The 24,783-nt window shown below is 43.1% G+C and overlaps 1 protein-coding gene across 3 annotated transcripts in view; it reads left to right on the forward strand.

Annotated features, from left to right (window-relative positions):
• The window catches only part of THSD4 (thrombospondin type 1 domain containing 4), a 1,349,728-nt gene that overhangs the window by 1,267,704 nt on the left and 57,241 nt on the right, over positions 1-24,783 (forward strand). For 2 of the 3 annotated variants that reach the window (XM_069765881.1, XM_069765883.1), the window contains one exon: positions 21,668-21,841. In XM_069765881.1, the coding sequence (XP_069621982.1) occupies positions 21,668-21,841 (174 nt within the window). Of the gene's footprint in view, positions 1-21,667; positions 21,842-23,778; positions 24,253-24,783 lie in introns of those variants that run through there. The other variant, XM_069765882.1, reaches the window with a different exon arrangement.

Here is a 24,783-nt window from a genome sequence, read left to right on the forward strand (position 1 = left end):
GAATGTGTTTGGGTCCCCGCTTATTCGGTAAGCTATAGTACTTACCGAACATAAAGCGCCATGGAACAAATGGCGCTATAAAAATGTTTAATAATAATACTAAATAAGCTGCAGAGGGAACCCGTATACATGGAGCGCACCGGCTGGTCGGCGCCGCAGCTGCATGTGTCATGGCTGTGTCACAGTCATGACACATGCATGGAGAGCCCAACACACAGGCTGTCCATACATGTGCTCTGACTGTGACACAGCCGCAACACGCTGCGGCGCCGATCAGCTGACACGCTCCATTTATCTGGGTTCCCTCTGCAGCTTATTCGGTAAGCGCTATAGCTTGCCCAAAAAGTGGGGACCTGAACAAATTCGCTCAACTCTAATTGAGACCACCATGTCACATTTCAAACTTGTTACTACAGGTCTGGAAAAGAAAAACATTTAAGAGCTGATTCATAGGAACTGCCATTTTGTGTGTCAGTCTTGAAAAAATGTGTGCAGCACACATTAAAATTTGTCAGATTAATTAAGGAAGGCAATGTAAACTATCATCGTTAAAGTAAACAAATCAGTTTTCAAAAAGTTTACTTAATTCTAGCTCTGCTTTCTGCATGTGCATTTCCTTGCAGATTAATCTGTGTCCCTAATAACCAGAATATTCCCCGTCTTGGAAATGTCAGGATTATTTTTCACTGCGGATATCCCCTCGCTTTTACAGAGTCACACTCTTCTCTTCGGCTTATGATGTGAATATGAATAGAGGTTGTCTCTAGCTGCTTGTCACTAACAATACATGTTTCTCTTATTCAATGCAAAGAGGAAAAATACCCTGAAATGAATTGCTCTGCACACTCTGAAAATGTCCTATCTGCGCCCATCATAATATTCTCTTTTTTATTTGTTTTTATGCTCCCAAATCCTTCACATGGATTGTTTTAGATCTAAAATGGCATATGTTCTTAGCAATTTGTCAAATAACAACCTGTAATTTTACTCTTGTTTATGGTATGTAAGACAACTGTGTGCCAATTGTCAGATTTGCAATTTGTCTATGGAATTCACCAATCTACATTTCGGTGACAGCTCTGATATAGAAGAGATGAGTCGCTACATTAGCTTAAAGCACTTAAAAGTAAAGTCATTTATTTAAGTAGGTTTATATCAAAACTGGCATATCAAAACTATCTTTTTCACTATTAATTTTTTTTCTGTCAGTCTGCTTTAATATCTAGCGCCATTCTATGTGTTTCTGTCTCTAAACATTTATATATTGGTATATCTAGTTATAGATTTCGAACAACTCAAAAGAATAACAATGTTCAGCTGGATTGCGCTAATAAACAACTACTATTATTTTGTAAAAAAAAAGTAAACATACGATTTAAGTCATATACAAAGGGGTTTGCCTAGATGGTCATATATAGAAATCCAGGGACCCTATAGCGAAGGTCCATATATCACCAGCTTCCAATGAACAATCCATCTGTTTGCCCAATTGGCCCAATGAGGGTGAGAGAGTAGCCCACTCCTCTGGTGTGATTACTTAAAGTAGATGCAATGGTTGTTGTTCATCATGACATATAATAAGTTAAACTACTGTGGTGGTTGGATAGGCTCCTGGACCCGTAAGCTAAATAGTCTCACAGCCGTCATCATTGCCGGTACGCTACATGCTGATAGGAATATCTCTCTTTACATAGTGGCTTGTGCATTGAATCAAAAACAGTTTACAACTGATTTTTATAAACAATTTTTTGCATAATTTAGAGATGAGAAGATTTTTTTGAGTGGAATTGAATGTTAATCAAATTTGACAAAATCCCCTTTCTGGAGAATAAGGATTTTTTTAATTCACTCTCCGCAAATTCATCAAAATGGTCGTCATTTTATTTAACAGTAGTGGGCCGACTAAAAGTTAAAGCGAACCGATCATCCGTTTTGGTCAATATGAAGTAAGGACACCACCCTTTAGGGCTGATATACAGCATTCCATAATGCTGTATATCTGCTTCCAACCTAACCTGTAAGAGAAGAAAAATAACTTATTATACTCACCTGCAGGGCGGTCCGGTCCGAGGGGTGTCACACGTCTTGGTCCGGCGCCTCCCATCTTCTTACGATCGTCATCCTCCTGCTCGCTTCATGTGGTTGACACATCCCTACATCATCCACACAATCTCCTCGGCACCATGCTCCTGCACAGGTGTACTTCTCTGTCCTGTTGAAGGCTGAGCAAAGAACTGCAGTGTGCAGGCACTTGGAAAAGTCAAAGAGGTCCGGCGCATGTGCACTGCAGTACCTTGCTGTGCCCTCAACAGGTCAGAGAAGTATGCCTACTCAGGAGTGCAATGCCGAGGAGATTGTATGGATGATGAAGAAACACGTCATCCACATGAAGCAAGAAGGAGGACAGTGATCATAAGAAGATTGGAGGCGCTGGACCAAGACCAGCGACACTCCTTGGACTGGACCGCCCCGCAGGTGAGTATAATAAAAGTAATTTTTGTTCTCTTGCAGGTCGGGTTGGGGCAGATATACAGCATTATAGAATGTTGTATATCAGCCCTGAAAGGTGGTGGCCGTAACTCGCATCGGCCAAAACTTTTGATCTGTTCCCTTTAAAAAAAAAAAAAAAACATACCTCACTGCACACCTCTCCAGCTTTCCCACCCAGGGGCTAACTGGCCACTGTCTGGTCCTCCACGTCAAGCCGCATCTTTTACCCATTATTTACTTTAAGCTGGGGCTTCCTGCCAAGAGCAGGCCATGATGGTCACTGCACATGCACAGTGATTTCTGGGACCTGCTTGTGGCTAGAATCCCTTGCCTAGGTAAACACCAGGCCAAAGATAACCATGACTTCAGGGTTAGAAGAGAATTAATAGCTATGGGTCCAGAGGTGGCTGATGAGTCCAATCCGGGCCCTGAAGGTTCGCCCACATACTTGACATACGAAAGCAGATGTGGTCAGTACACCAGATTCTACTTGTGCCTTGCGTACAGCACGCTTTCTTTTTGCGTCACAGATTTTCCTATCTTCAGCTGTACGTGCTCCTGAGGTGATCCTGCCCCACCAACCTGGACGATCCAGGGCAAGCTCTTCCCATTCATTGGTGTTGACTTCCAGGTTTTTGAGAGACACCTTAAGGCAGTTTTTATAGCGCTTCTTCTGCCCCCCAACTGCTCGCTTTCCTTGGCACAGTTCTCCGTACAGCAGTTGTTTCGGTAGTCGGCTGTCAGGCATTCGGACCACATGTCCAGCCCACCTGGCTTGGACTTTCAGCAGGAGAGTGTAAACGCTGCAGAGCCCAGTTTGTTCCAGAATTGCCGTGTCCGGGACATTGTCTTGCCACCTGATGTGGAGGAGTCTGCAGAGGCAACTCATGTGGAAATGATTAAGCTGTTTAGCATGCCGGCTGTACACTGTCCAGGTCTCGCTAGCATAGAGAAGTGTGGTGAGGACCACCGCGCAGTAAACCTTCAGCTTGGTGGTAAGGCTGAGTCCCCTTCGTTCCCAGACGTTCTTCCGCAGTCTCCCGAAGGCGGCACTGGCTTTGGCGATTCTGTTATTAACCTCAGCGTCTATGGTTACTTCACGGGAAAGTGTGCTGCCTAAGTAGGTGAAGTTATCGACTGCTTTGAGGTTTTGTTCCTTCACCGTGATACGTGGCTCCTTGTACAGTTTTCCTGGAACCGGTTGATACATGACTTCAGTTTTTCTAATGTTGATCTCGAGACCAAAACTGTCACAGGCTTGCGAAAAACAGTCCATTTCATGCTGCATCTGCTGTTCCGTGCTAGCGTTAAGTGCACAGTCATCAGCAAGTAGTAATTCACGGATAACAGTCTCATGCACTTTCGTAACCGCCTTCAGGCATTTTGGGTTGAATAGCTTGCCATCAGTCCTGTACCTAACCTGGATTCCATCTTGACAGTTGTTAAAGGCATCACTTAACATTGCAGAGAACAGCATACTGAACAGGGTTGGAGCAAGCACACAGCCTTGTTTTACGCCGTTTGTTACTGGGAAAGCCTCAGATACGTCTCCATCGTTCAGAACCTTCACCATCATGCCATCATGGAACTGCCGGATGACTGAGATGAACTTGCTCGGGCAGCCAAATTTTGCCATGATCTTCCACAGGCCATCTCTACTGACTGTGTCAAAAGCCTTGGTCAAAACAACAAAAGTTACATAAAGGTCACGGTGTTGCTCCTGGCACGCTGAAAAGACCATATCTACTGTTCCACGTTTAGCACGGAAACCACACTGGCTTTTGGGTAATAGTCCTTGCTCAAGGTGATGTAAAAGGCGGTTGAGCAAGACACGAGCCAATATCTTGCCTGCAGTGGACAGAAGGGAGATGCCTCGATGGTTGTCACAAGATTGGTGATTACCTTTCCTCTTGTATATGTGGATCTCTGGGACCTGCTTGTGGCTAGAATCCCTTGCCTAGGTAAACACCAGGCCAAAGGACCGGACAGCGGACAAGAAGAAGTGAGCAACCAGAGATGTGAACTGAGGGTGAGCATAATTACTTTTTTCACCTTATGATTCGAGATCCCAAATCATAATAACAGTCATTAAACATGCAGAAAATACACTGCTCAAACAAATAAAGGGAATACTAAAATACCACATCCTAGATATCACTGAATGAAATTTTTCAGTTGCAAATCTTTATTCATTCCATAGTGGAATGTGATGAGAGCACTAAAACATAAAAATGATCAATGTAAATCATAATAAATATCCCACGGAGGTATGGATTTGGAATGATACTCAAAATCAAAGTGGAAAATCAAATTACAGGGTCATCCAACTTCAGTGGAAATGCCTCAAGACAAGGAACTGATGTCAGTTGTGTGTGTGTTGCCTTCATGTGCCTGTATGACCTCTCTACAATGCCTGGGCATGCTCCTGATGAGGCGGCGGATGGTCTCCTGTGGGATCTCCTCCCCGACCTGGACTAAAGCATCCGCCAACTCCTGGACAGTCTGTGGTGCAACGTGATGTTGGTGGATGGTGCGAGACATGATGTCCCAGATGTGTTCAATCGGATTCAGGTCTGGGGAATGGGCAGGCCAGTCTATAGCTTCAATGCCTACATCTAGCAGGAACTGCTGACACACTCCAGCCACATGAGGTCTGGCATTGTCCTGCATTAGGAGGAGCCCATGGCCAACCGCACCAGCTTATGGTCTCACAAGCGGTCTGAGAACCTCATTTTGGTACCTACTGGCAGTCAGGCTATCTCTGGCGAGCACATAGAGGGCTGTGCGGCCCTCCAAAGAATCGCCACCCCACAACATTACTGACCCACTGCCAAACCGGTCATGCTGAAGGATGTTGCAGGCAGCAGATCACTCCACGGTGTCTCCAGACTCTGTCACGTCTGTCACGTGTGCTCATTATGAACCTGCTTTCATCTATGAAGAGCACAGGGCACCAGGGGCGAATTTGCCAATCCTGATGTTCTGTGGCAAATGCCAATCATCCTACACGGTGTTGGGCTGTGAGTACAACCCCCATCTGTGGACGTCAGGCACTCAAACCATCCTCTTAGATTCGGTTTCTAACTGTTTGTGCAGACACATGCACATTTGTGGCCTGCTGTAGGTCATTTTGTAGGGCTCTGGCAGTGCTCCTCCTGTTTTTCTTTGCACAAAGGCTGAGGTTGCGGTCCTGCTGCTGGGTTGTTGCCCTCCTACAGCTCCCTCCACATCTTCTGGTGTACTGGCCTTTCTCCTGGTAGCACCTCCAGCCTCTGGACACTACGCTGACAGACACAGCAAACCTTCTTGCCACAACTCCCATTGATGTGCCATCCTGGATGAGCTGCACTACCTGAGCCACTTGTGTGGGTTGTAGAGTCCGTCTCATGCTACCACATGTGTGAAAGCACAACCAACATTCAAAAGTGACCAAAACATCAGCCAGAAAGCATTGGTACTGAGAGGTGGTCTGTGTTCCCCACCTGCAGAACCACTCCTTTTATTGAGTGTGTGTTGATAATTGCCAATAATTTCCATCTGTTGTCTATTCCATTTGCACAACAGCATGTGAACTTGATTGTCAAACAGTGTTGCTTCCTAAGTGGACAGTTTGATTTCACAGAAGTTTGATTTACTTGGAGTTATATTCTGTTGTTTAAGTGTTCCCTTTATTTTTTTGAGCAGTGTAACTTATCTGCAAATAAAATTTCATGGTAAAATCCCAGTGAAAAGGCGAATTTTAATTTTGCTTGATCCGCTCATCTCTATTTTGTTGTATATGTAAATATGAGACATTTTAGTTTGTTTTACCAGTATAAAGTGTAACAAATGGAAACGGAGGCACAGAAGTTGATGTTCACATTCATTTTTGTATAAATCAAGTTTATTGAACATAACTTGCAAGAATACAGTCAATTATATCAACAAATTTGTTTGAAATTGCTTATAAACTGTTCAGGAATCTATAATTCAGCAACTTCACATGTTTACACAGATTTGTACTCTATCGTATAATATCATGGTACCTAATGTTATTGTGAAGGATTAACAATCAAGAATCAATAAAATATTTAATAACACCATCCGTTGATGTTGTAATAGTTATTCAAAAGAAATAAAGAGATTGAGTCTAGATAGGTAAGAGGACAAACAAAGGTGGGAGGGGAAGAAAGGGAGAAGAGGGTTGGGTAGAGTAATGGAATATACGGGGTTATAACTGTCAAATCTCTCCATCATCTTGGCTACCGACAAATGAAGCGATCCGGAGATATAGCGTCATCAGTAAGGAATATGTTATTAATCATTGACGTATAGATGAGTATATGGGAAGACAAAGAGATAAGTGGGTGGTCTAGGTTCTGGAGAGCCAAAGATCTAATTCAGGTGTCTCCCTAAATACAATCCAGGGAGCCCATATATTATATGTTGAATCAGGATTTCCTGTAGTTTGACTTATCAGTTGTTCCATTCTCTAAATGTCATTTAGTTCTACCACAAATTCAGAGCGGGAAGGGAATTTCTCTTGCTTCCAAAATCGAGGAATTAAATTCCTAACAGCAGTAAGGAAGTGTCTGAACAGGCCTTTCTTGAACTGAGATATTCATAAGTCACATAAGGATAACAAGGCTAAGCCTACTGTGGGTTGGATCTGCAAGACTGATAATTTATTATGAAGTTCGAATACAGCTCGCCATAGAATTTTTATGGGGGTACAATCCCACCAGATGTGCATGTAGGAGCCTTTTTCTTTTAGGCACCTCCAACAAGTATCAGGGGTTGTTGGAAACACAGTATGTACCATGGAGGGGCACCTATACCACCTTGACAAAATCTTATAGCTCCTCTCCTGTGATATCGCACATAATGACGACCTAAATGTGAATAAGAGAATCTTTGTTCTATCCTCAGATGATAGGGGTTTCCCCAGATCAATTTCCCTTTTTGAAAAGAATGTTGGAAAGTCCTGATAGGGAGTCCTCCCATCCTGAAAGATTCTATATAATAATGAGACCATGTGGTCTGGTGGGTTTATTGATCTACAAAGTGTTTCAAAGGGAGTTAATGGCCTTCTAATGTTGGTTTGTTTGCCAAGGTATTTATGAAGCTTTTCAATTGATCATAAAAGAACCATGAGCCTGGTGGAGACTCCTCACCCTGGTATATTTCTTGTAAAGATTTTATTCTCATTTGTTTTAAATAGTCGTGAATAATAGCTGTTGTGCTTCTGCACCTACCCAAGTACATCTCTCTGTTTGACCCCGCGGGAAAAGTTGGATTGTCGTATATTGGGATTATTGGTCCTGGGAATGTTGTGATCTGGAGGCCCTTTCTATTTTTCTATTTTTGGCAAAGGATACCAAGTTTCTAGTTAGAAAAGGTAAAGGTGTATTTTTCCTTTACTCTTTTTTTCAAGGACCAAAGGACTATCTGAGGATCATGACCTATAAGATAATTTTCCAGGTTAACCTAGTTCACATTCGTTTTTATTGTTGAGTTTAATGTGGAACCTTGGGACAACGGTCCTGGGGGCTCCGAAGGGGGCGTGACTACGTGAGCCCCAGACACCCGTAGTATGTCCCCTCGAACAGGGTCAGAATGAAATGCCTGGGGGACACTGGTGCTACCTCCAGCTAGACCCCGGACTCGTGGCAGCTGTCCCAGTGGAACAGATGGACAAGCAGGGTTAGCAGAAGACATAGAGCTAACCAGATGATACCGGGTATATGGGTAAGAGCTGGTACCGGCGAGTCTGGTGTTGTCCAAAAAGGTAGATGGCTGACTGACGAGACAAGATTGCGTAGATTGAACTATCATCGTCCATTATAGCCAGGTAACAGGTAGCTGATGATCTGTAGAAACAGACAGTATAAGCAAAGTACTAGCAAAAGAACTTCAGAAACAGGAGCAGGTGCAGACAGGAACCGGAAGTAAGCAATTGTGGATACTTGTTGCTCTGGCACCCTCCTTATGGTGGAGGGGCTAGAAATAGTGATCACTAACACACCATTGGTCAAAAGAACTTTTTGAAAAATACGCGCTGTCTCGTTAAGAGACAGGGAGTGAGCGCACGCGCGACCTAAGTACTCTGCTTGGGAACCTGCTGCCTGCATGCCAGGAAGCAGCTGAGGGAGGAGGAGCATAGGCTGCATCCAGACAGCGTGGAGCCGGCACAGAGCGGGAGTCCCAACATGGACCCCGGGAAGGTACAGCAGCTGGACTGGGTATAACAGTATCTCCCTCCTTACGCCCCCTCTTTTTCAAGCCTGCGTAAAATCTTTTCAGGACGAGAGGAGCCCAGATAATCTCTCTAGGCTCCCATGACCTCTCCTCAGGACCAAAGCCTTTCCACTCCACAAAATGCAAAATCTTACTCCTAACTCTATTAGTGGCCAGGATGTTGTTTACCTCAAAAACATCCTCCTCACTGATGGGATCAGGAGTGGAACCTGGATTTTTAAAGAAGGAGCTCAAAACTACTGGTTTGAGGAGGGAAACATGAAAAGAGTTAGGCACACGTAAAGAAGCATACAATTTAAATTTGTGCGAAACTTCACTGATCTTCAAGACCTCAAATGGACCGATGAAGCGGAGACCCAACTTGTATGAGGGCATCTTCAGATGAATATACCTGGAAGAGAGCCACACCTTATCTCCGGGCTGAAAAATAGGTGCATCCAGACGTCTTTTGTCCGTGTGCTTCTTCATGCGTTGTGAGGTTTTTTCCAAAACGACCTTGGTGTCTCTCCATATTTTTGAGAATTCTCCAGTAAAGGTGTCAGCAGCAGGGATGCCAGAAGACCCAGAGATGGGAAGAGGAATCCTGGGTTGGAGTCCAAATACTATCTGAAATGGAGATCTCCCAGAGGATTCACTTACTTGATTGTTGTACAAGAATTCTGCCCAAGGTAGCAATTTGATCCAGTCATCATGATGGTCATTGACGAAGTGACCCAGGAATCCAGTCAGGATTTGATTGGTCCTCTCTACTTGCCCATTAGATTGAGGGTGGTATGCAGAAGAGGAGTCCAGTTCCACTTGCACCGATTTACAAACCGCTCTCCAGAACTTGGAAGTGAACTGGACACCCCTGTCGGGCACAATGTGGAGAGGAAACCCATGAAGACGGAAAATATGCTGTACGAAAAGATCTGCAAGCTCAGAAGCAGACGGAAGACCAGGTAACGGAACAAAATGAGCCATCTTCGAAAAACGATCCACCACTACCCAGATGACGGAACAGCCGGAAGAGACTGGAAGATCAGTAATGAAATCCATCGCGATGTGCTGCCAGGGAACTGAAGGAACAGAAAGAGGTAAAAGCTGCCCGGAGGGAAGCCGTCTTGTTGCGGGCACATGAAGGACCAGCAGCCACATATTCCTGGACATCTTTGCCCATGGTGGGCCACCAGTAATAATGAGAGATGAGCTGCAGAGTCTTTTTCTGACCAGCATGGCTGGCAAACATGGAAGAATGACCCCACCGGAGGACACTGCTTTGATTAGAAGAAGATATCAAAGTCTTTCCCGAGGGAAGTCGAGCAAGATTAATTGCGGCTATGGACACAAACCTGGATGGTTCAATGTTGTGTTGAGGTTTCTCCTCAAGATCAGGCGGCAGGAATGCTCGAGAGAGTGCATCGGCTTTAACATTCTTCTCAGCTGGATGGACAATCTGGCAAAAAACAAGGCCCAACTGGGCCTGACGAGGATTCAGCCTATGTGCAGATTGAAGATAAGCGAGATTCTTATGATCGGTGAGGATGACAACCTGATGAACCGCTCCCTCAAGGAGATGTCGCCACTCCTGCAGGGATAACTTGATAGCCAACAATTCACGATCACCCATTTAATAATTCCTTTCAGAAGTAGAAAAGACCTTCGAGAAGAAGCCACAGGTGACCATCCGACCGATAGACTTTTGGGTGAGTACTGCTCCAGCATCTATAGAAGAAGCGTCTACCTCTAGAAAGAATTGTTTATCAGAATCAGGTCGATGTAGAACGGGTGCGGAAGAGAAAACCTGTTTTAGAGAAACAAAGGCCTCCTCTGCCTCAGGAATCCAATCCTTGGCATTTGCGTCTTTCCGGGTTAAAGCCAAGACAGGTGCCACTCAGGTGGAGAAGTGAGGGATAAATAAACGGTAATAGTTAGCAAAGCCCAGGAACCATTGTATGGCTTTCAAACCGGATGGACGAGGCCACTTAAGGATGGCAGATACCTTCTCCGGATCCATCTTTAACCCTGTGGATGAGACTATATAACCCAGGAAAGGCAGAGAAAATTGTTCAAAAAGGCACTTTTCAAATTTAGCATAAAGTCTTTTCTCTCTAAGTCTGTAAAACCAGACGTACTTGCCTCCGGTGGGAGGCTATATCTGCAGAGAAAATCAGGATGTTGTCCAGGTAAACAACAAAACACGCATAGAGCAGATCTCTGAAAATATCATTTACAAATTCCTGAAAAACTGCAGGTACGTTACTTAGGCCAAACGGCATTACCAGTTATTCGAAGTGTCTGTCCCGGGTGTTAAAAGCGGTCTTCCACTCATCTCCTTTACAAATATGTATCAAGTTGTAGGCCCCCTTAAGGTCCATTTTGGTGAAGATTTTAGACTCTCTAAGGTGATCCAACAACTCAGAAATAAGAGGCAATGGATACCTGTTCTTTACCGTAATTTGGTTCAGCCCCCTGTAATTGATACAGGGCCGTAGAGATCCATCTTTTTTCTTTACAAAGAAGAATCCTGCCCCTGCTGGTGAGGATGACCTCCGGATAAATCCTCTGGCCAGTTTCTCCCGAATGTATTCAGACATGGACTGGGTCTCTGCTTGGGAAAGAGAATAAATTTGCCCTCGAGAAGGTGATGTTCTGGGGAGTAGATCTATCGGGCAATCATATGTCCTGTGTGGAGGTAATTTCTCAGCCTCCTTTTTCCCGAAGACATCAGCAAAGGCCCAATAAGAAGAGGGTAGACCTGGCAGGGCAGTAGGCTGGACTGAAGAAAGAACAGGTAGAACAGGGAAGATACACCGATCCAATCAGGAATCTCCCCAGCGCAGAATCTCACCCGTCTTCCAATTTAAGACTGGTTAATGCATTCAGAGCCAGGGAAGACCTACAAGCAATGGGTGAGACGACCGTGGCAACACATAAAAGCGGATTCTTTCTGAATGAGGTAAACCTACCCGGAGTTCCAGGGGCACAGTCTGGAACTGAACGGACTCAGACAAGGGTTTGCCATCCCCAGATGTCACCTGCAACGGTTCTGGAAGGCCCTGGACGGGTATCTGATAATGATCCACAAGGGCCTGCTGAATGAGGTTCCCAACGGCTCCAGAGTCCAGGTAACAGAGTTCAGAAAATGTTACCTTGCCAAAGACCACAGAGTCTGTTATTTGCAGTGATGGAGAGAGATGATCCTTACTAAGGGCTGCCTCTCCAACCGACCCTAGGCATTGGAGTTTCCTGACTTCCTTGGACAGGTGTGGTTGAAATGCTCAGAACTGCCACAGTAGAAACAGCTCCCCTCCTGGCGACAGTTACCCAAGCTTACCCGGTCTACTTCCATAGCCATAGGTGAGGGAAATGTAGTTGGAGAAGACGCTGGTTTAAAAGTACTAGCAGCCTTGTGGTAGGAACCTCTTTCATGTCTGATCTCCTAGATCGTTCCTGAAACGTAGGTCAATCCGGACTGCCAGAGAAATCAGGTCATCCAGGGTTGAAGGTATGTCCCATCCCACCAGCTCATCTTTTATTTTTCCTGAAAGGCCTTCCCAGAAGGTAGCCACCAAGGCTTCATTGTTCCAGGATAATTCAGACGAAAGAGTACGGAATCGCACCTCATACTACATAGTAACATAGTAACATAGTTAGTAAGGCCGAAAAAAGACATTTGTCCATCCAGTTCAGCCTATATTCCATCATAATAAATACCCAGATCTACGTCCTTCTACAGAACCTAATAATTGTATGATACAATATTGTTCTGCTCCAGGAAGACATCCAGGCCTCTCTTGAACCCCTCGACTGAGTTCGCCATCACCACCTCCTCAGGCAAGCAATTCCAGATTCTCACTGCCCTAACAGTAAAGAATCCTCTTCTATGTTGGTGGAAAAACCTTCTCTCCTCCAGACGCAAAGAATGCCCCCTTGTGCCCGTCACCTTCCTTGGTATAAACAGATCCTCAGCGAGATATTTGTATTGTCCCCTTATATACTTATACATGGTTATTAGATCGCCCCTCAGTCGTCTTTTTTCTAGACTAAATAATCCTAATTTCGCTAATCTATCTGGGTATTGTAGTTCTCCCATCCCCTTTATTAATTTTGTTGCCCTCCTTTGTACTCTCTCTAGTTCCATTATATCCTTCCTGAGCACCGGTGCCCAAAACTGGACACAGTACTCCATGTGCGGTCTAACTAGGGATTTGTACAGAGGCAGTATAATGCTCTCATCATGTGTATCCAGACCTCTTTTAATGCACCCCATGATCCTGTTTGCCTTGGCAGCTGCTGCCTGGCACTGGCTGCTCCAGGTAAGTTTATCATTAACTAGGATCCCCAAGTCCTTCTCCCTGTCAGATTTACCCAGTGGTTTCCCGTTCAGTGTGTAATGGTGATATTGATTCCCTCTTCCCATGTGTATAACCTTACATTTATCATTGTTAAACCTCATCTGCCACCTTTCAGCCCAAGTTTCCAACTTATCCAGATCCATCTGTAGCAGAATACTATCTTCTCTTACTGAGCCACAGTAAGAGCCTCCTGGCGTAGTCGAAGAAGAGCTGAAGCTGTGGACGTAGCACGACCAGGTTCGTCAAAGATCCTACGGAATGCCTCTAGAAAAGACTGAAGATTAGTAAACAGAGGATCCATTCTCTCCCACAGCGTATTCAGCCAGGCGAGGGCCTCTCCGGCAAGGTGAGACATAATGAAGCCCACCTTCATAATGAATCCAACCAGAGGAGCAGCACTTTTAGACCTAATACTATCTAATAGACCTGACAGAATAACAAATCCGCAGGTGGTCGGGCATCTAGGAAATAGCGACCACAATATTGTACAGTTTCACCTGTCTTTCACTAGGGGGACTTGTCAGGGAGTCACAAAAACACTGAACTTTAGGAAGGCAAAGTTTGACCAGCTTAGAGATGCCCTTAAACTGGGACAATATCCTCAGAAATAAGAATACAGATATTAAATGGAAAATATTTAAGAACATCCTAAATAGGCACTGTAAGCGGTTTATACCTTGTGGGAATAAAAGGACTAGAAATAGGAAAAACCCAATGTGGCTAAACAAAGAAGTAAGACAGGCAATTAACAGTAAAAAGAAAGCATTTGCATTACTAAAGCAGGATGGCACCATTGAAGCTCCAAACAACTATAGGGAGAAAAATACTTTATCTAAAAAACTAATTAAAGCTGCCAAAAAGGAAACAGAGAAGCACATTGCTAAGGTGAGTAAAACTAATCCCAAACTGTTCTTCAACTATATCAATAGTAAAAGAATAAAAACTGAAAATGTAGGCCCCTTAAAAAATAGTGAGGAAAGAATGGTTGTAGATGACGAGGAAAAAGCTAACATATTAAACACCTTCTTCTCCACGGTATTCACGGTGGAAAATAAAATGCTAGGTGAAATCCCAAGAAACAATGAAAACTCTATATTAAGGGTCACCAATCTAACCCAAGAAGAGGTGCGAAACCGGCTAAATAAGATCAAAATAGATAAATCTCCGGGTCCGGATGGCATACACCCACGAGTACTAAGAGAACTAAGTAATGTAATAGATAAACCATTATTTCTCATTTTTAGGGACTCTATAGCGACGGGGTCTGTTCCGCAGGACTGGCGCATAGCAAATGTGGTGCCAATATTCAAAAAGGGCTCTAAAAGTGAACCTGGAAATTATAGGCCAGTAAGTCTAACCTCTATTGTTGGTAAAAAATTTGAAGGGTTTCTGAGGGATGTTATTCTGGATTATCTCAATGAGAATAACTGTTTAACTCCATATCAGCATGGGTTTATGAGAAATCGCTCCTGTCAAACCAATCTAATCAGTTTTTATGAAGAGGTAAGCTATAGGCTGGACAACGGTGAGTCATTGGACGTGGTATATCTCGATTTTTCCAAAGCGTTTGATACCGTGCCGCACGAGAGGTTGGTACACAAAATGAGAATGCTTGGCCTGGGGGAAAATGTGTGTAAATGGGTTACTAACTGGCTTAGTGATAGAAAGCAGAGGGTGGTTATAAATGGTATAGTCTCTAACTGGGTCGCTGTGACCAGTGGGGTACCGCAGGGGTCGGTATTGGGACCTGTTCTCTTCAACATATTCATTAATGATCTGGTAGAAGGTTTACACAGTAAAATATTGATATTTGCAGATGATACAAAACTATGTAAAGCAGTTAATACAAGAGAAGATAGTATTCTGCTACAGATGGATCTGGATAGGTTGGAAACTTGGGCTGAAAGGTGGCAGATGAGGTTTAACAATGATAAATGTAAGGTTATACACATGGGAAGAAGGAATCAATATCACCATTACACACTGAACGGGAAACCACTGGGTAAATCTGACAGGGAGAAGGACTTGGGGATCCTAGTTAATGATAAACTTACCTGGAGCAGCCAGTGCCAGGCAGCAGCTGCCAAGGCAAACAGGATCATGGGGTGCATTAAAAGAGGTCTGGATACACATGATGAGAGCATTATACTGCCTCTGTACAAATCCCTAGTTAGACCGCACATGGAGTACTGGGCACCGGTGCTCAGGAAGGATATAATGGAACTAGAGAGAGTACAAAGGAGGGCAACAAAATTAATAAAGGGGATGGGAGAACTACAATACCTAGATAGATTAGCGAAATTAGGATTATTTAGTCTAGAAAAAAGACGACTGAGGGGCGATCTAATAACCATGTATATGTATATAAGGGGACAATACAAATATCTCGCTGAGGATTTGTTTATACCAAGGAAGGTGACGGGCACAAGGGGGCATTCTTTGCGTCTGGAGGAGAGAAGGTTTTTCCACCAACATAGAAGAGGATTCTTTACTGTTAGGGCAGTGAGAATCTGGAATTGCTTGCCTGAGGAGGTGGTGATGGCGAACTCAGTCGAGGGGTTCAAGAGAGGCCTGGATGTCTTCCTGGAGCAGAACAATATTGTATCATACAATTATTAGGTTCTGTAGAAGGACGTAAATCTGGGGATTTATTATGATGGAATATAGGCTGAACTGGATGGACAAATGTCTTTTTTCGGCCTTACTAACTATGTTACTATGTTACCTTGGCCCGATCAGAAGCAAACATATGCCCCATGAGTTCAAAGTGCAGCATGCACTGGTTAATGAACCCTTGACACTGAATGGGATCGCCACAGAGGCGGGTGGGAGCCACCAGGCGAGGACCTTTAGTTGCTGTGCAGCTAGATACCTGAATTCCAGTGGCAGAGGCAGGTGCAGGCAAGGAAACCAAAGAATCCATGCGAGTAGACAAGTTATGCAGAAAAGTCATGATCTTGTCTTGTTGACTCCTCAAACGGATAACCTCTTGACATAGCTCCACGGCCGGAGGTGTTTGGGTTCCAGCTGGTTCCATGGGCGGAGCAATCTGTAACGAATGGAAACGGAGGCACAGAAGATGAAGTTCACATTCGTTTTATTGAAATTTAATGTTGAACCTCGGGAATACGGTCCGGGGGATCTGAAGGACGCGTGACTAGGTGAGCCCCAGACACCCGTAGTATGACCCCTCAAACAGGGTCAGAATGGATTGTCTGGGGGACATGGGTGCTAGCTCCAGTTAGACCCCAGACTCGTGGCAGCTGTCCCAGTGGAACAGATGGACAAGAAGGGTTAGCAGAAGACGTAGAGCTAACCAGATGATACCGGGTGTACGGGTAAGAGCTGGTACCGGCGAGTCTGGCGTTGTCTGAAGAGGTAGATGGCTGACTGATGGGAGGAGATGGGATTGCGTAGATTGAACTGTCGTTGTCCAGGATAGCCGGGTAACAGGTAGCTGATAATCTGTGGAAACAGACAGTATAAGCGCAGTAGTAGCAAAAGAATTTCAGAAACAGGAGCACGTGCAGACAGGATCTGGAAGTAAGCAACTGTGGATACTTGTTTCACCGGCACCCTCCCTATGGTGGAGGGGCGAGAAATAGTGATCACTAGCACACCATTGGTCAGAAGAACTTTTTGAAAAATGTACGCTGTCTCTTTAAGAGACAGGGAGTGAGCGCGCTCCCGACGTAAGTACTCTGCTCGGGAACCTGCTGACTGCATGCCAGGAAGCAGCTGAGGGAGGAGGAGCAGAGGCTGTATCCAGACAGCGTGGAGCCGGCACAGAGCGGGAGTCCCTATGGGGACCCCGGGAAAGTACAGCAGCTGGACCAGGTGTAACATAAAGTGCATAGTTCTCACATTCTAGTCCTCTTTTCCATGTCTGCAGTCTTTTTGAAAAAGTTCAGAAATCTCCCTAGCCACTAAAAAGATGATTTTTGACAGCATAATAACTAATCACTCAGGAAATTGGAGAGGGAAAGAGACCGAGGTGGGATCACAATGCATTCTCTATGACTCAGCCAGGGTATTAGATCATGGCATGAGAAGGGAAGGGAGAAACAGGTAAGATATTTAAAGGGACTCTCTCAGCACAAAATGACTGGTGAAACCAAGTGCAGTCAATTGGTGCACCATGGCGGGGCAAATCTTTTCATGCACCTTCCCACATACTTCTTTGTCTCAATCTCCACTCCTGACTTTTCTTTGTTGGACAGCTCTGGCTTCAAAGAGTGAGAGAAATGGAAATAGATGGAAAACAAGTAGGTAGGAAGGTATACTTAAATGTTTGGTGAAGCCATGAAGCACCTAGCGACTATAATTGGCTTGAACACTAATTCTGTGCTGAGATGTAATGCAGCGCTTCAGCTACATACCAGGAGGTTATATAGAGGGGAAGAAAGACCCCCAAATGATTTTATAATGACAGTTTCTCTTGTAGACTACAAACACAGAGGCACTTTTGTGTCTCTACATAAAGACCACGATGTTGCATTGCGGCATCTCACCTAATAATTGCAATGACTCTGCCATATGCAACCTGTCTGCTATTTGGTTTGTTTTGAGTTATTTACTTTTTTACATCTGTCTTCAAAATGTTAATCAGTTGTGAAACAGCAAGTTGCAAACAAATTAAACTAATTTTTGGTTAATACAATCGAAGTTCCTGTATAACCCTGGTCTTCATCTCAGTGGCATCATAGTAATAATAAAATTCAGCAATTAATACAAATTATGTAATAATATTCAAAATGCATGAGTCACTAGTTATATTCTGCAGAAAACCTGTCTTCAAACAGTGCTCTTGTGCCTAGTTTGTTTAATGAACAGCTTATTAGTAGGCTATTGGAATTACATGTCACTTGGCTCTAATATAAAGCCAAACATGTTTTGCAGCTATAAACCCCTTGGCCCAATTCTTAAGCCTGAAACAAGGTTTTCAACTGTAGATTTTCTCTTTCTGCCAATGGAAAACATTATGTTTATAAGCACAAATTAGAATTATCATCTTTTAGCCTTATTCAGGTTATTTAATATGTTGACTCTTTAGTCTTTTGCCATACAGTTGTAACTCAGCATCATATAAATTGATTAGAAGTCATTAGCAGTCAGATTAATCAGATAAATTAGAAGTCATTAGTCTCAACTCCCCTCTCATCTCTTCTTCCCACAACCGCATCCAAGACTTCTCCCGTGCTTCCCCCTACTCTGGAACTCTCTACCCCAACACATCAGACTCTCGCCTACCATAGAAACCTTCAAAAAGAACCTGAAGACTCACCTATTCCGACAAGCCTACAGCCTGCAGTGATCCTGAACTTACTGAACCGCCGCACAACCTGCCCTACCCTCTTTTAGTGTTTCATCACCTATCCCCTGCAGACTGTGAGCCCTCGCGGGCAGGGTCCTCCCTCCTTATGTACCCGTGTGCCTTGTTACTTGCTCATGTTTAATGTATTTGTCTATATTTGCCCCGTATTCACATGTAAAGCGCCATGTAAAGCGCCATGGAATAAATGGCGCTATAAAAATTTATGATAATAATAATAATTAGCATCAATTACTTTCAGCAAATTGCAAGGTTCTTTTTTTTCAATTCTGTGCATTGTGTACTTTTCAAATATTGCTTGAAATGAATTCATTATATTAGTGCAGTTTATTTCTTTTCGCAGCCTAAGCATTATTGCTCAGACACTGCTTAATCTATGTGTTTATTGTAAGATTGCACTTACCAAGTGTATTGGGGAATACTCACATGGCACGGGATTAACGTACACGGGCACGGTTTTTCCAAACAAAAACAGTCCACATGGTTTATTATGGCATCATAAACCACAGAAATATGAACAGCCAGCAAACAGTGTTTATATCACAGTATACGGTTTTGAAACGCGGTCACTAAACACGACAAACCTCTGTGTCCAGTTATTGTGGGTGACCGCACGCCATGCAGTTCAATAATGCCCATGGAGCACAACAGGCACCATACGACATTACGGTTGCAGCAACTAAACACGCTGGTCCTCTTTCAACCAGTTGCCGTGGGTTACCACACAGTTCATATCACAAATACCAACAGTCTATGGTACCTTACGGGAGCTCCTGCTCCACCTGCTGACTATTTGTCAGTCCTCTGGGAAAGCTGCCTCACGGGAATCACCAACTTGCCTGTGCGGCATATCTTAGTCAGTCCAGACCCACCGAAGGACGGTAGCTTCCCCCACAGTTTCACGGTGTGCTTTTCAGTGATCCGGTCCTAGTCCCAGGACCTCCCAACACACAAGCGTGTGGCCTGTCCAGGTGCTAGTCAGGACTCCATCCAACACCCCAGGCATGTGACCTGTCCGGGTGCTATTCAGGATGGTAGTCCAACACCCCAGGCCACCAGGTCTGAAGCCCCACCATGTGCTCTTCAGGAAGCCTCCTCCCAGGCCTTCCAACACAGGCTTCAAACAGGAAACTCACAGCTACCCATGTGACCCACACCCTGGTCACATTATATATCTTTAACGACTCCCCTGGGTGGGAATGTGGGTGTGTGGCTAGTTTGTCCCGCCCATTTCACATAACTAGCCCTGCCAACCTCCCATGACTATTATATAACACTAACTGCTTGCGTCGAGAAACACGTGATGGTGTCTCCGCAGCTTCTTTACATGCACCTGCATATTTCCCATAAGGGATGGGGGCAGTGTTCTGGAATCACTGCGTTGAGAAACACGTGATAGTGTCTCCGCGGTGTTGGATGTTTTGGTCTCCCTGAGGCCAATCATCTGTGCCTTTATATTATATAACACTATACTTGTAGGACTACAGGTCCCAGAACACTATATCGCTTCAGGCTGGCAGCGCAGAGTCTCCTCCTCTGCGACACACATATCGGCCATTCACCACAATGCTGGACTTTGTCACATCATCACATCCATGCATGCAACTGCCATGCACTCTCACAGCCTCAATGCGCCTCCGTGCATATACTGGGGAGACCATGCAGTGCCCCCTACCTGTTACAGGGGTCACTGCATCACATTATATTACTTATTGAGTCTGTGCATAATTATTGGACAATTTTTTGGGGGGTTATTAATTTTATTTTTGAACAACCGCAGTGCTGACAGTCAATCCAAAAGGTTAATAAATACGAAACCTTCCTTTTATTTAAAAAAATTTCATTGACCAATATAGCCACCCTTCTTTTCAGTGACAGTCATAAGCCTTCTATCCGTGGAGTAAATCTTTTTGGGCAGTACCAGCCACAGCCTCCCAGATACTGTTCAGAGAGGTGTTTTCTTCACTGTAAATCTACTGACACAAAGGGCCCTGATGTTTTCAATAGAGTTTAAGTCAGGTGAGGAAGGGGGCCATGTCATTATTCTTTCATCGTCAAAGGCTTTACTGGCAGAGGAGTACTTCAGTACATGTGATGGAGCATTGCCCTGCATAAAAATCATCGTTTTCTTGAAAGATGCAAACTTTTTCCCGTACCACTTCTTGAAGATAGTGTCTTTTATAAACTGGCAGTAGGTTTGAGAGTTGATTTTGAGTCCATCTTCAAGCCAATAAGATCCAACTAACTCATCTTTAATAATAATAATAATAGTAATAATAATAGCCCATAGCAGTACCCCACCTTCCCTTGACTGGCATGGAAACAGACCTATTAGTCTAGTCAGTCAAGGGTCACTCTCATCTCACCAGTCTATAAAATAAATAATCTGTCTTCAGATATTTCTTGGCTCAGTCTTGATAATTCAACTTCTGTGTCTTATTCACTAATGGTGGGGTTTTAGCCTCCCATACATTGGTCATGTCTCTGAGTACAGAACACCTTGTACTTTTGGGCTGTCCAGGAAGGTTGCAGTTCTGGAATATGGCAGCACTGAAAGATAATGGGTTCCTGCTCACTTCACATTTGATTCTTCTCACATCTTTGGCAATTAATGTGCATCTTTTTTACCCAATTAGTATTTGAATCAAAACTTTTAATAACTCTGTGATCACGCCACAATATTTTAGCAAATTTAAGAGTGCGGCAGCATCCCTCTGATAGACTTAAAAACAATTTTTTGACTTTTCAGAGTCAATTAAATCACTTTTTTGGCCCATTTTGCCTGAGGAAAACAATCTTCTCAATAATTCTGCACACCTTGATAAATGGTGTTGTATCCATAGGCCTCACCCACTCATTAAACAAATACACATCACCTGATCTACCTCATCAAACAAGCATTCAAGTTTATACAGCTTGGAGTTGGAAAATTTGAATAAAAGGGATGATGTCCTCAAAATATTCACTTCCCTAATAATTGTGCACACAGTGTATAGTGCCAATAATTTCCACAGCGCTTAACAGACATTAATATCACTGATCCAGATGGTTCTCACAATCTATCAGTATGTCTTTTGAGTGTGGGAGGAAACCAGAGTACCTGGCGGAAACCAACGCAAAAACATGCAGAACATACAAACTTCTTGCAGATGTTCTCCTTGTTGGGTTTTTAACACATAGTACCCCAGTAACCAAATTAACATTAAGGGATTGTTTACATTGCTTCTGGATCTAATCATTGCAATTATCATATTCTTTCCTTTTTTCATAGTGTTCTGTGCCATGTGGAGTAGGACAGAAAACACGTGATGTGAAATGTGTCAGTAACATAGGAGATGTGGTTGATGATGAAGAATGCAATATGAAACTGCGGCCAAATGACATTGAGAACTGTGATATGGGTCCATGTGCCAAGAGTTGGTTCCTTACAGAATGGAGTGATAGGGTAAGATATTGCATTCACATCATGTATGAACGAACAATTAATTGACATGGGACACTGAAAACTTTTGTAGAATGGGCTGGAGTCTGTCAATAGGCTGTTAGAGAAGCCACATAGAAGCCTTCAAAAATTCCAAATTATGGGTAATGTTTATTCACTGATACTAGTCATATTAATTTTCGTTTTGCTGTAAGTCTGCTGTGTTTAACCTCTTCCCGCCGTGGCCCTTTTTCATTTTTGCGTTTTCGTTTTTTGCTCCCCTCCTTCCCAGAGCCATAACTTTTTTTATTTTTCCATCAATATGGCCATGTGAGGGCTTATTTTTTGAAGGAAGAGTTGTACTTTTGAACAACACCATTGGTTTTACCATGTCTTGTACAAGAAAACAGGAAAAAAATTCCAAGTGCGGTGAAATTGCAAAAAAAGTGCAATCCCACACTTGTTTTTTGATTGGCATTTTTGCTAGCTCCACTAAATGCTAAAACTGGCCTGCCATTGTGATTCTCGAGGTCATTACGAGTTCACAGACACCTAACATGTGTAGGTTATTTTTTTTATCTAAGTGGTGAAAAATTCAAAACTTTGCCCCAAAAAAAAAAAGCGCCATTTTCCGATACCCGTAGCGTCTCCATTTTTCGTGATCTGGGGTCGGGTGAAGGCTTATTTTTTGCGTGCCAAGCTGATATTTTTAATTATACCACTTTTATGTAGATTTGTTCTTTTTATCGCCCATTATAGCATTTTAATGCAATTTTGCGGCGACCAAAAAACGTAATTCTGGCGTTTCTAATTTTTTTCTCGCTATGCCGTTTAGCGATCAGGTTAACGCTTTTTTTTATTGATAGATCGGGCGATACCAAATATGTGTAGGTTTGATTTTTTTTATTGTTTTTTTTGGATGGGGTGAAAGGGGGGTGATTTAAACTTTTATGTATTTTTTATTTTTTACATATTTTTTTAAAAAAAATTTAACTTGTGCTTTGCTTCAATAGCCTCCATGAGAGGCTAGAAGCTGGCACAACTAGATTGGCTCTGCTACATAGCAGCGATCATCAGATCGCTGCTATGTAGCAGAAATGCAGGTGTGCTGTGAGCGCCGACCACAGGGGGCGCTCACAGCAGGCCGGCATTAGTAACCATAGAGGTCTCAAGGACCTCTATGGTTACCATCCTGATGCATCGCCGAACCCCGATCATGTGACGGGGTCGGCGATGCACTCATTTCCTGCCGCTCGGCCGGAAGCGCCGGTTAAATGCCGCTGTCAGCATTTACAGGTTAATAGCGGTGATTGAATTGTGATTTCATCCGCCGCTATTGCGTTCACATGTCAGCTATACAAAACAGCTGACATGTCGCGACTTTGCTGTGGGCTCACCGCCGTAGCCCACATCAAAGCAGGGGACCCGACATGTGCAGTAATAGTACGGCGCATGTTGGGAAGGGGTTAAAAGTTCAAGCAAATTGGATGTCATGTTAATGAAAAACTCATGCCTTGTGCATACAAAGACACTGTTGAACAGTGTTGTTTTTTCTCTTGTAGGCTTCTAAGGGGAGCCTGAAAAAATGACTGTAAAAATGAAGTTAAATTTTTAAGTGCAGAATCCCAGTGTTTCTGCAGTAAAAAAAAAACATGTAAAAAAAAGTTGCTTCAAATTGTCTTCATAAATGTATAAACACCACAAAAAGGCAAAAATCAGAGACAATTGTTATCTTTTGGTGCAGAAAAAAAACACGCAGAGTTTTCACACATAGGTAGTTGGCCATTAAGTTTTCTATCGTGCAGTGATTAATAACAATAATTGAAACCATTTCAGAACATGAATTGCTGCTTTTTGGTTTTAAAATATATTTCATTTTAAGAATAGTAAAAAAAACAAAAAAAAACTAGTGCGTAATTTTAATGGTATATTTTGTTTTGTTTTAATTCCATATAAACAAGATCCCTAATATACAGCTCTGGGAAAAATTAAGAGACCACCACATCAAAACCCTGTCCTGGGCAGTCCAATCTCCAGACCTGAACCCCACTGAAAACTTCTGGAATGTAATCAAGAAGATGATGGATAGTCACAAGCCATCAAACAAAGAAGAACTGCTTAAATTTTTGCACCAGAAGCAGTGTGAAAGATGGGTGGAAAGCATGCCAAGATGCATGAAAGCTGTGATTAAAAATCATGGTTATTCCACAAAATATTGATTTCTGAACTCTTCCTGAATTAAAACATTAGTATTGTTGTTTCTAAATGATTATGAGCTTTTTTTTTCTTTGCATTATTTGAGGTCTGAAAGCACCTGGGTTTTTTTTTTGTTTTTTTAACCATTTCTCTGTTTCAGAAGAAAAAATACAAACTTTATTGCTTGGAAATTCGGAGATATGTTGTCAGGAGTTTATAGACTAAAAGAACAATTTACATTTTACTCAAAAATATACCTATAAAAGGGAAAAATCAGACAAACTGAACATTTAGCAGTGGTCTCTTAATTTTAACCAGATCTATATAAGTAACAGATGGATATATTCAATTTTTACACTTTACTTGTTACTGCATTTTGACAAACAGGGTTTATTGACTTAACTTGAAATATAAGACTTTACACTGTAATGGCACAGACAATTGCAATCCTTTTGCTAGCGGGCAATTACATTGTGTTACATTACTTAGCATTGCTATTATAAATGAGAGATCAGCAAAGTATTTTGCCCTCATTTCGCTGAAAGCCTTTCCTGCTGATATTTACTCTCTAGAGTACGTTGATTAATATTCTATTCACAGTTCAGCACCGCTTTTCCAGTTGTAGATATGGAGTGCAAATAACCTATCCTTTAGTTACATTTCTCATGCACACAGTGACCATATTACTGAACATCGTGAATGATTTCCTTCGTCTTCTTCATCTGTATTAAAGTCAGCTCTTAGCCTTGTAAACAGCATATGTTGCGCTT

Source organism: Ranitomeya imitator, chromosome 4 (assembly GCF_032444005.1).
Source record: "Ranitomeya imitator isolate aRanImi1 chromosome 4, aRanImi1.pri, whole genome shotgun sequence".
In the NCBI taxonomy this organism is placed as follows: Eukaryota; Metazoa; Chordata; class Amphibia; order Anura; family Dendrobatidae; genus Ranitomeya; species Ranitomeya imitator.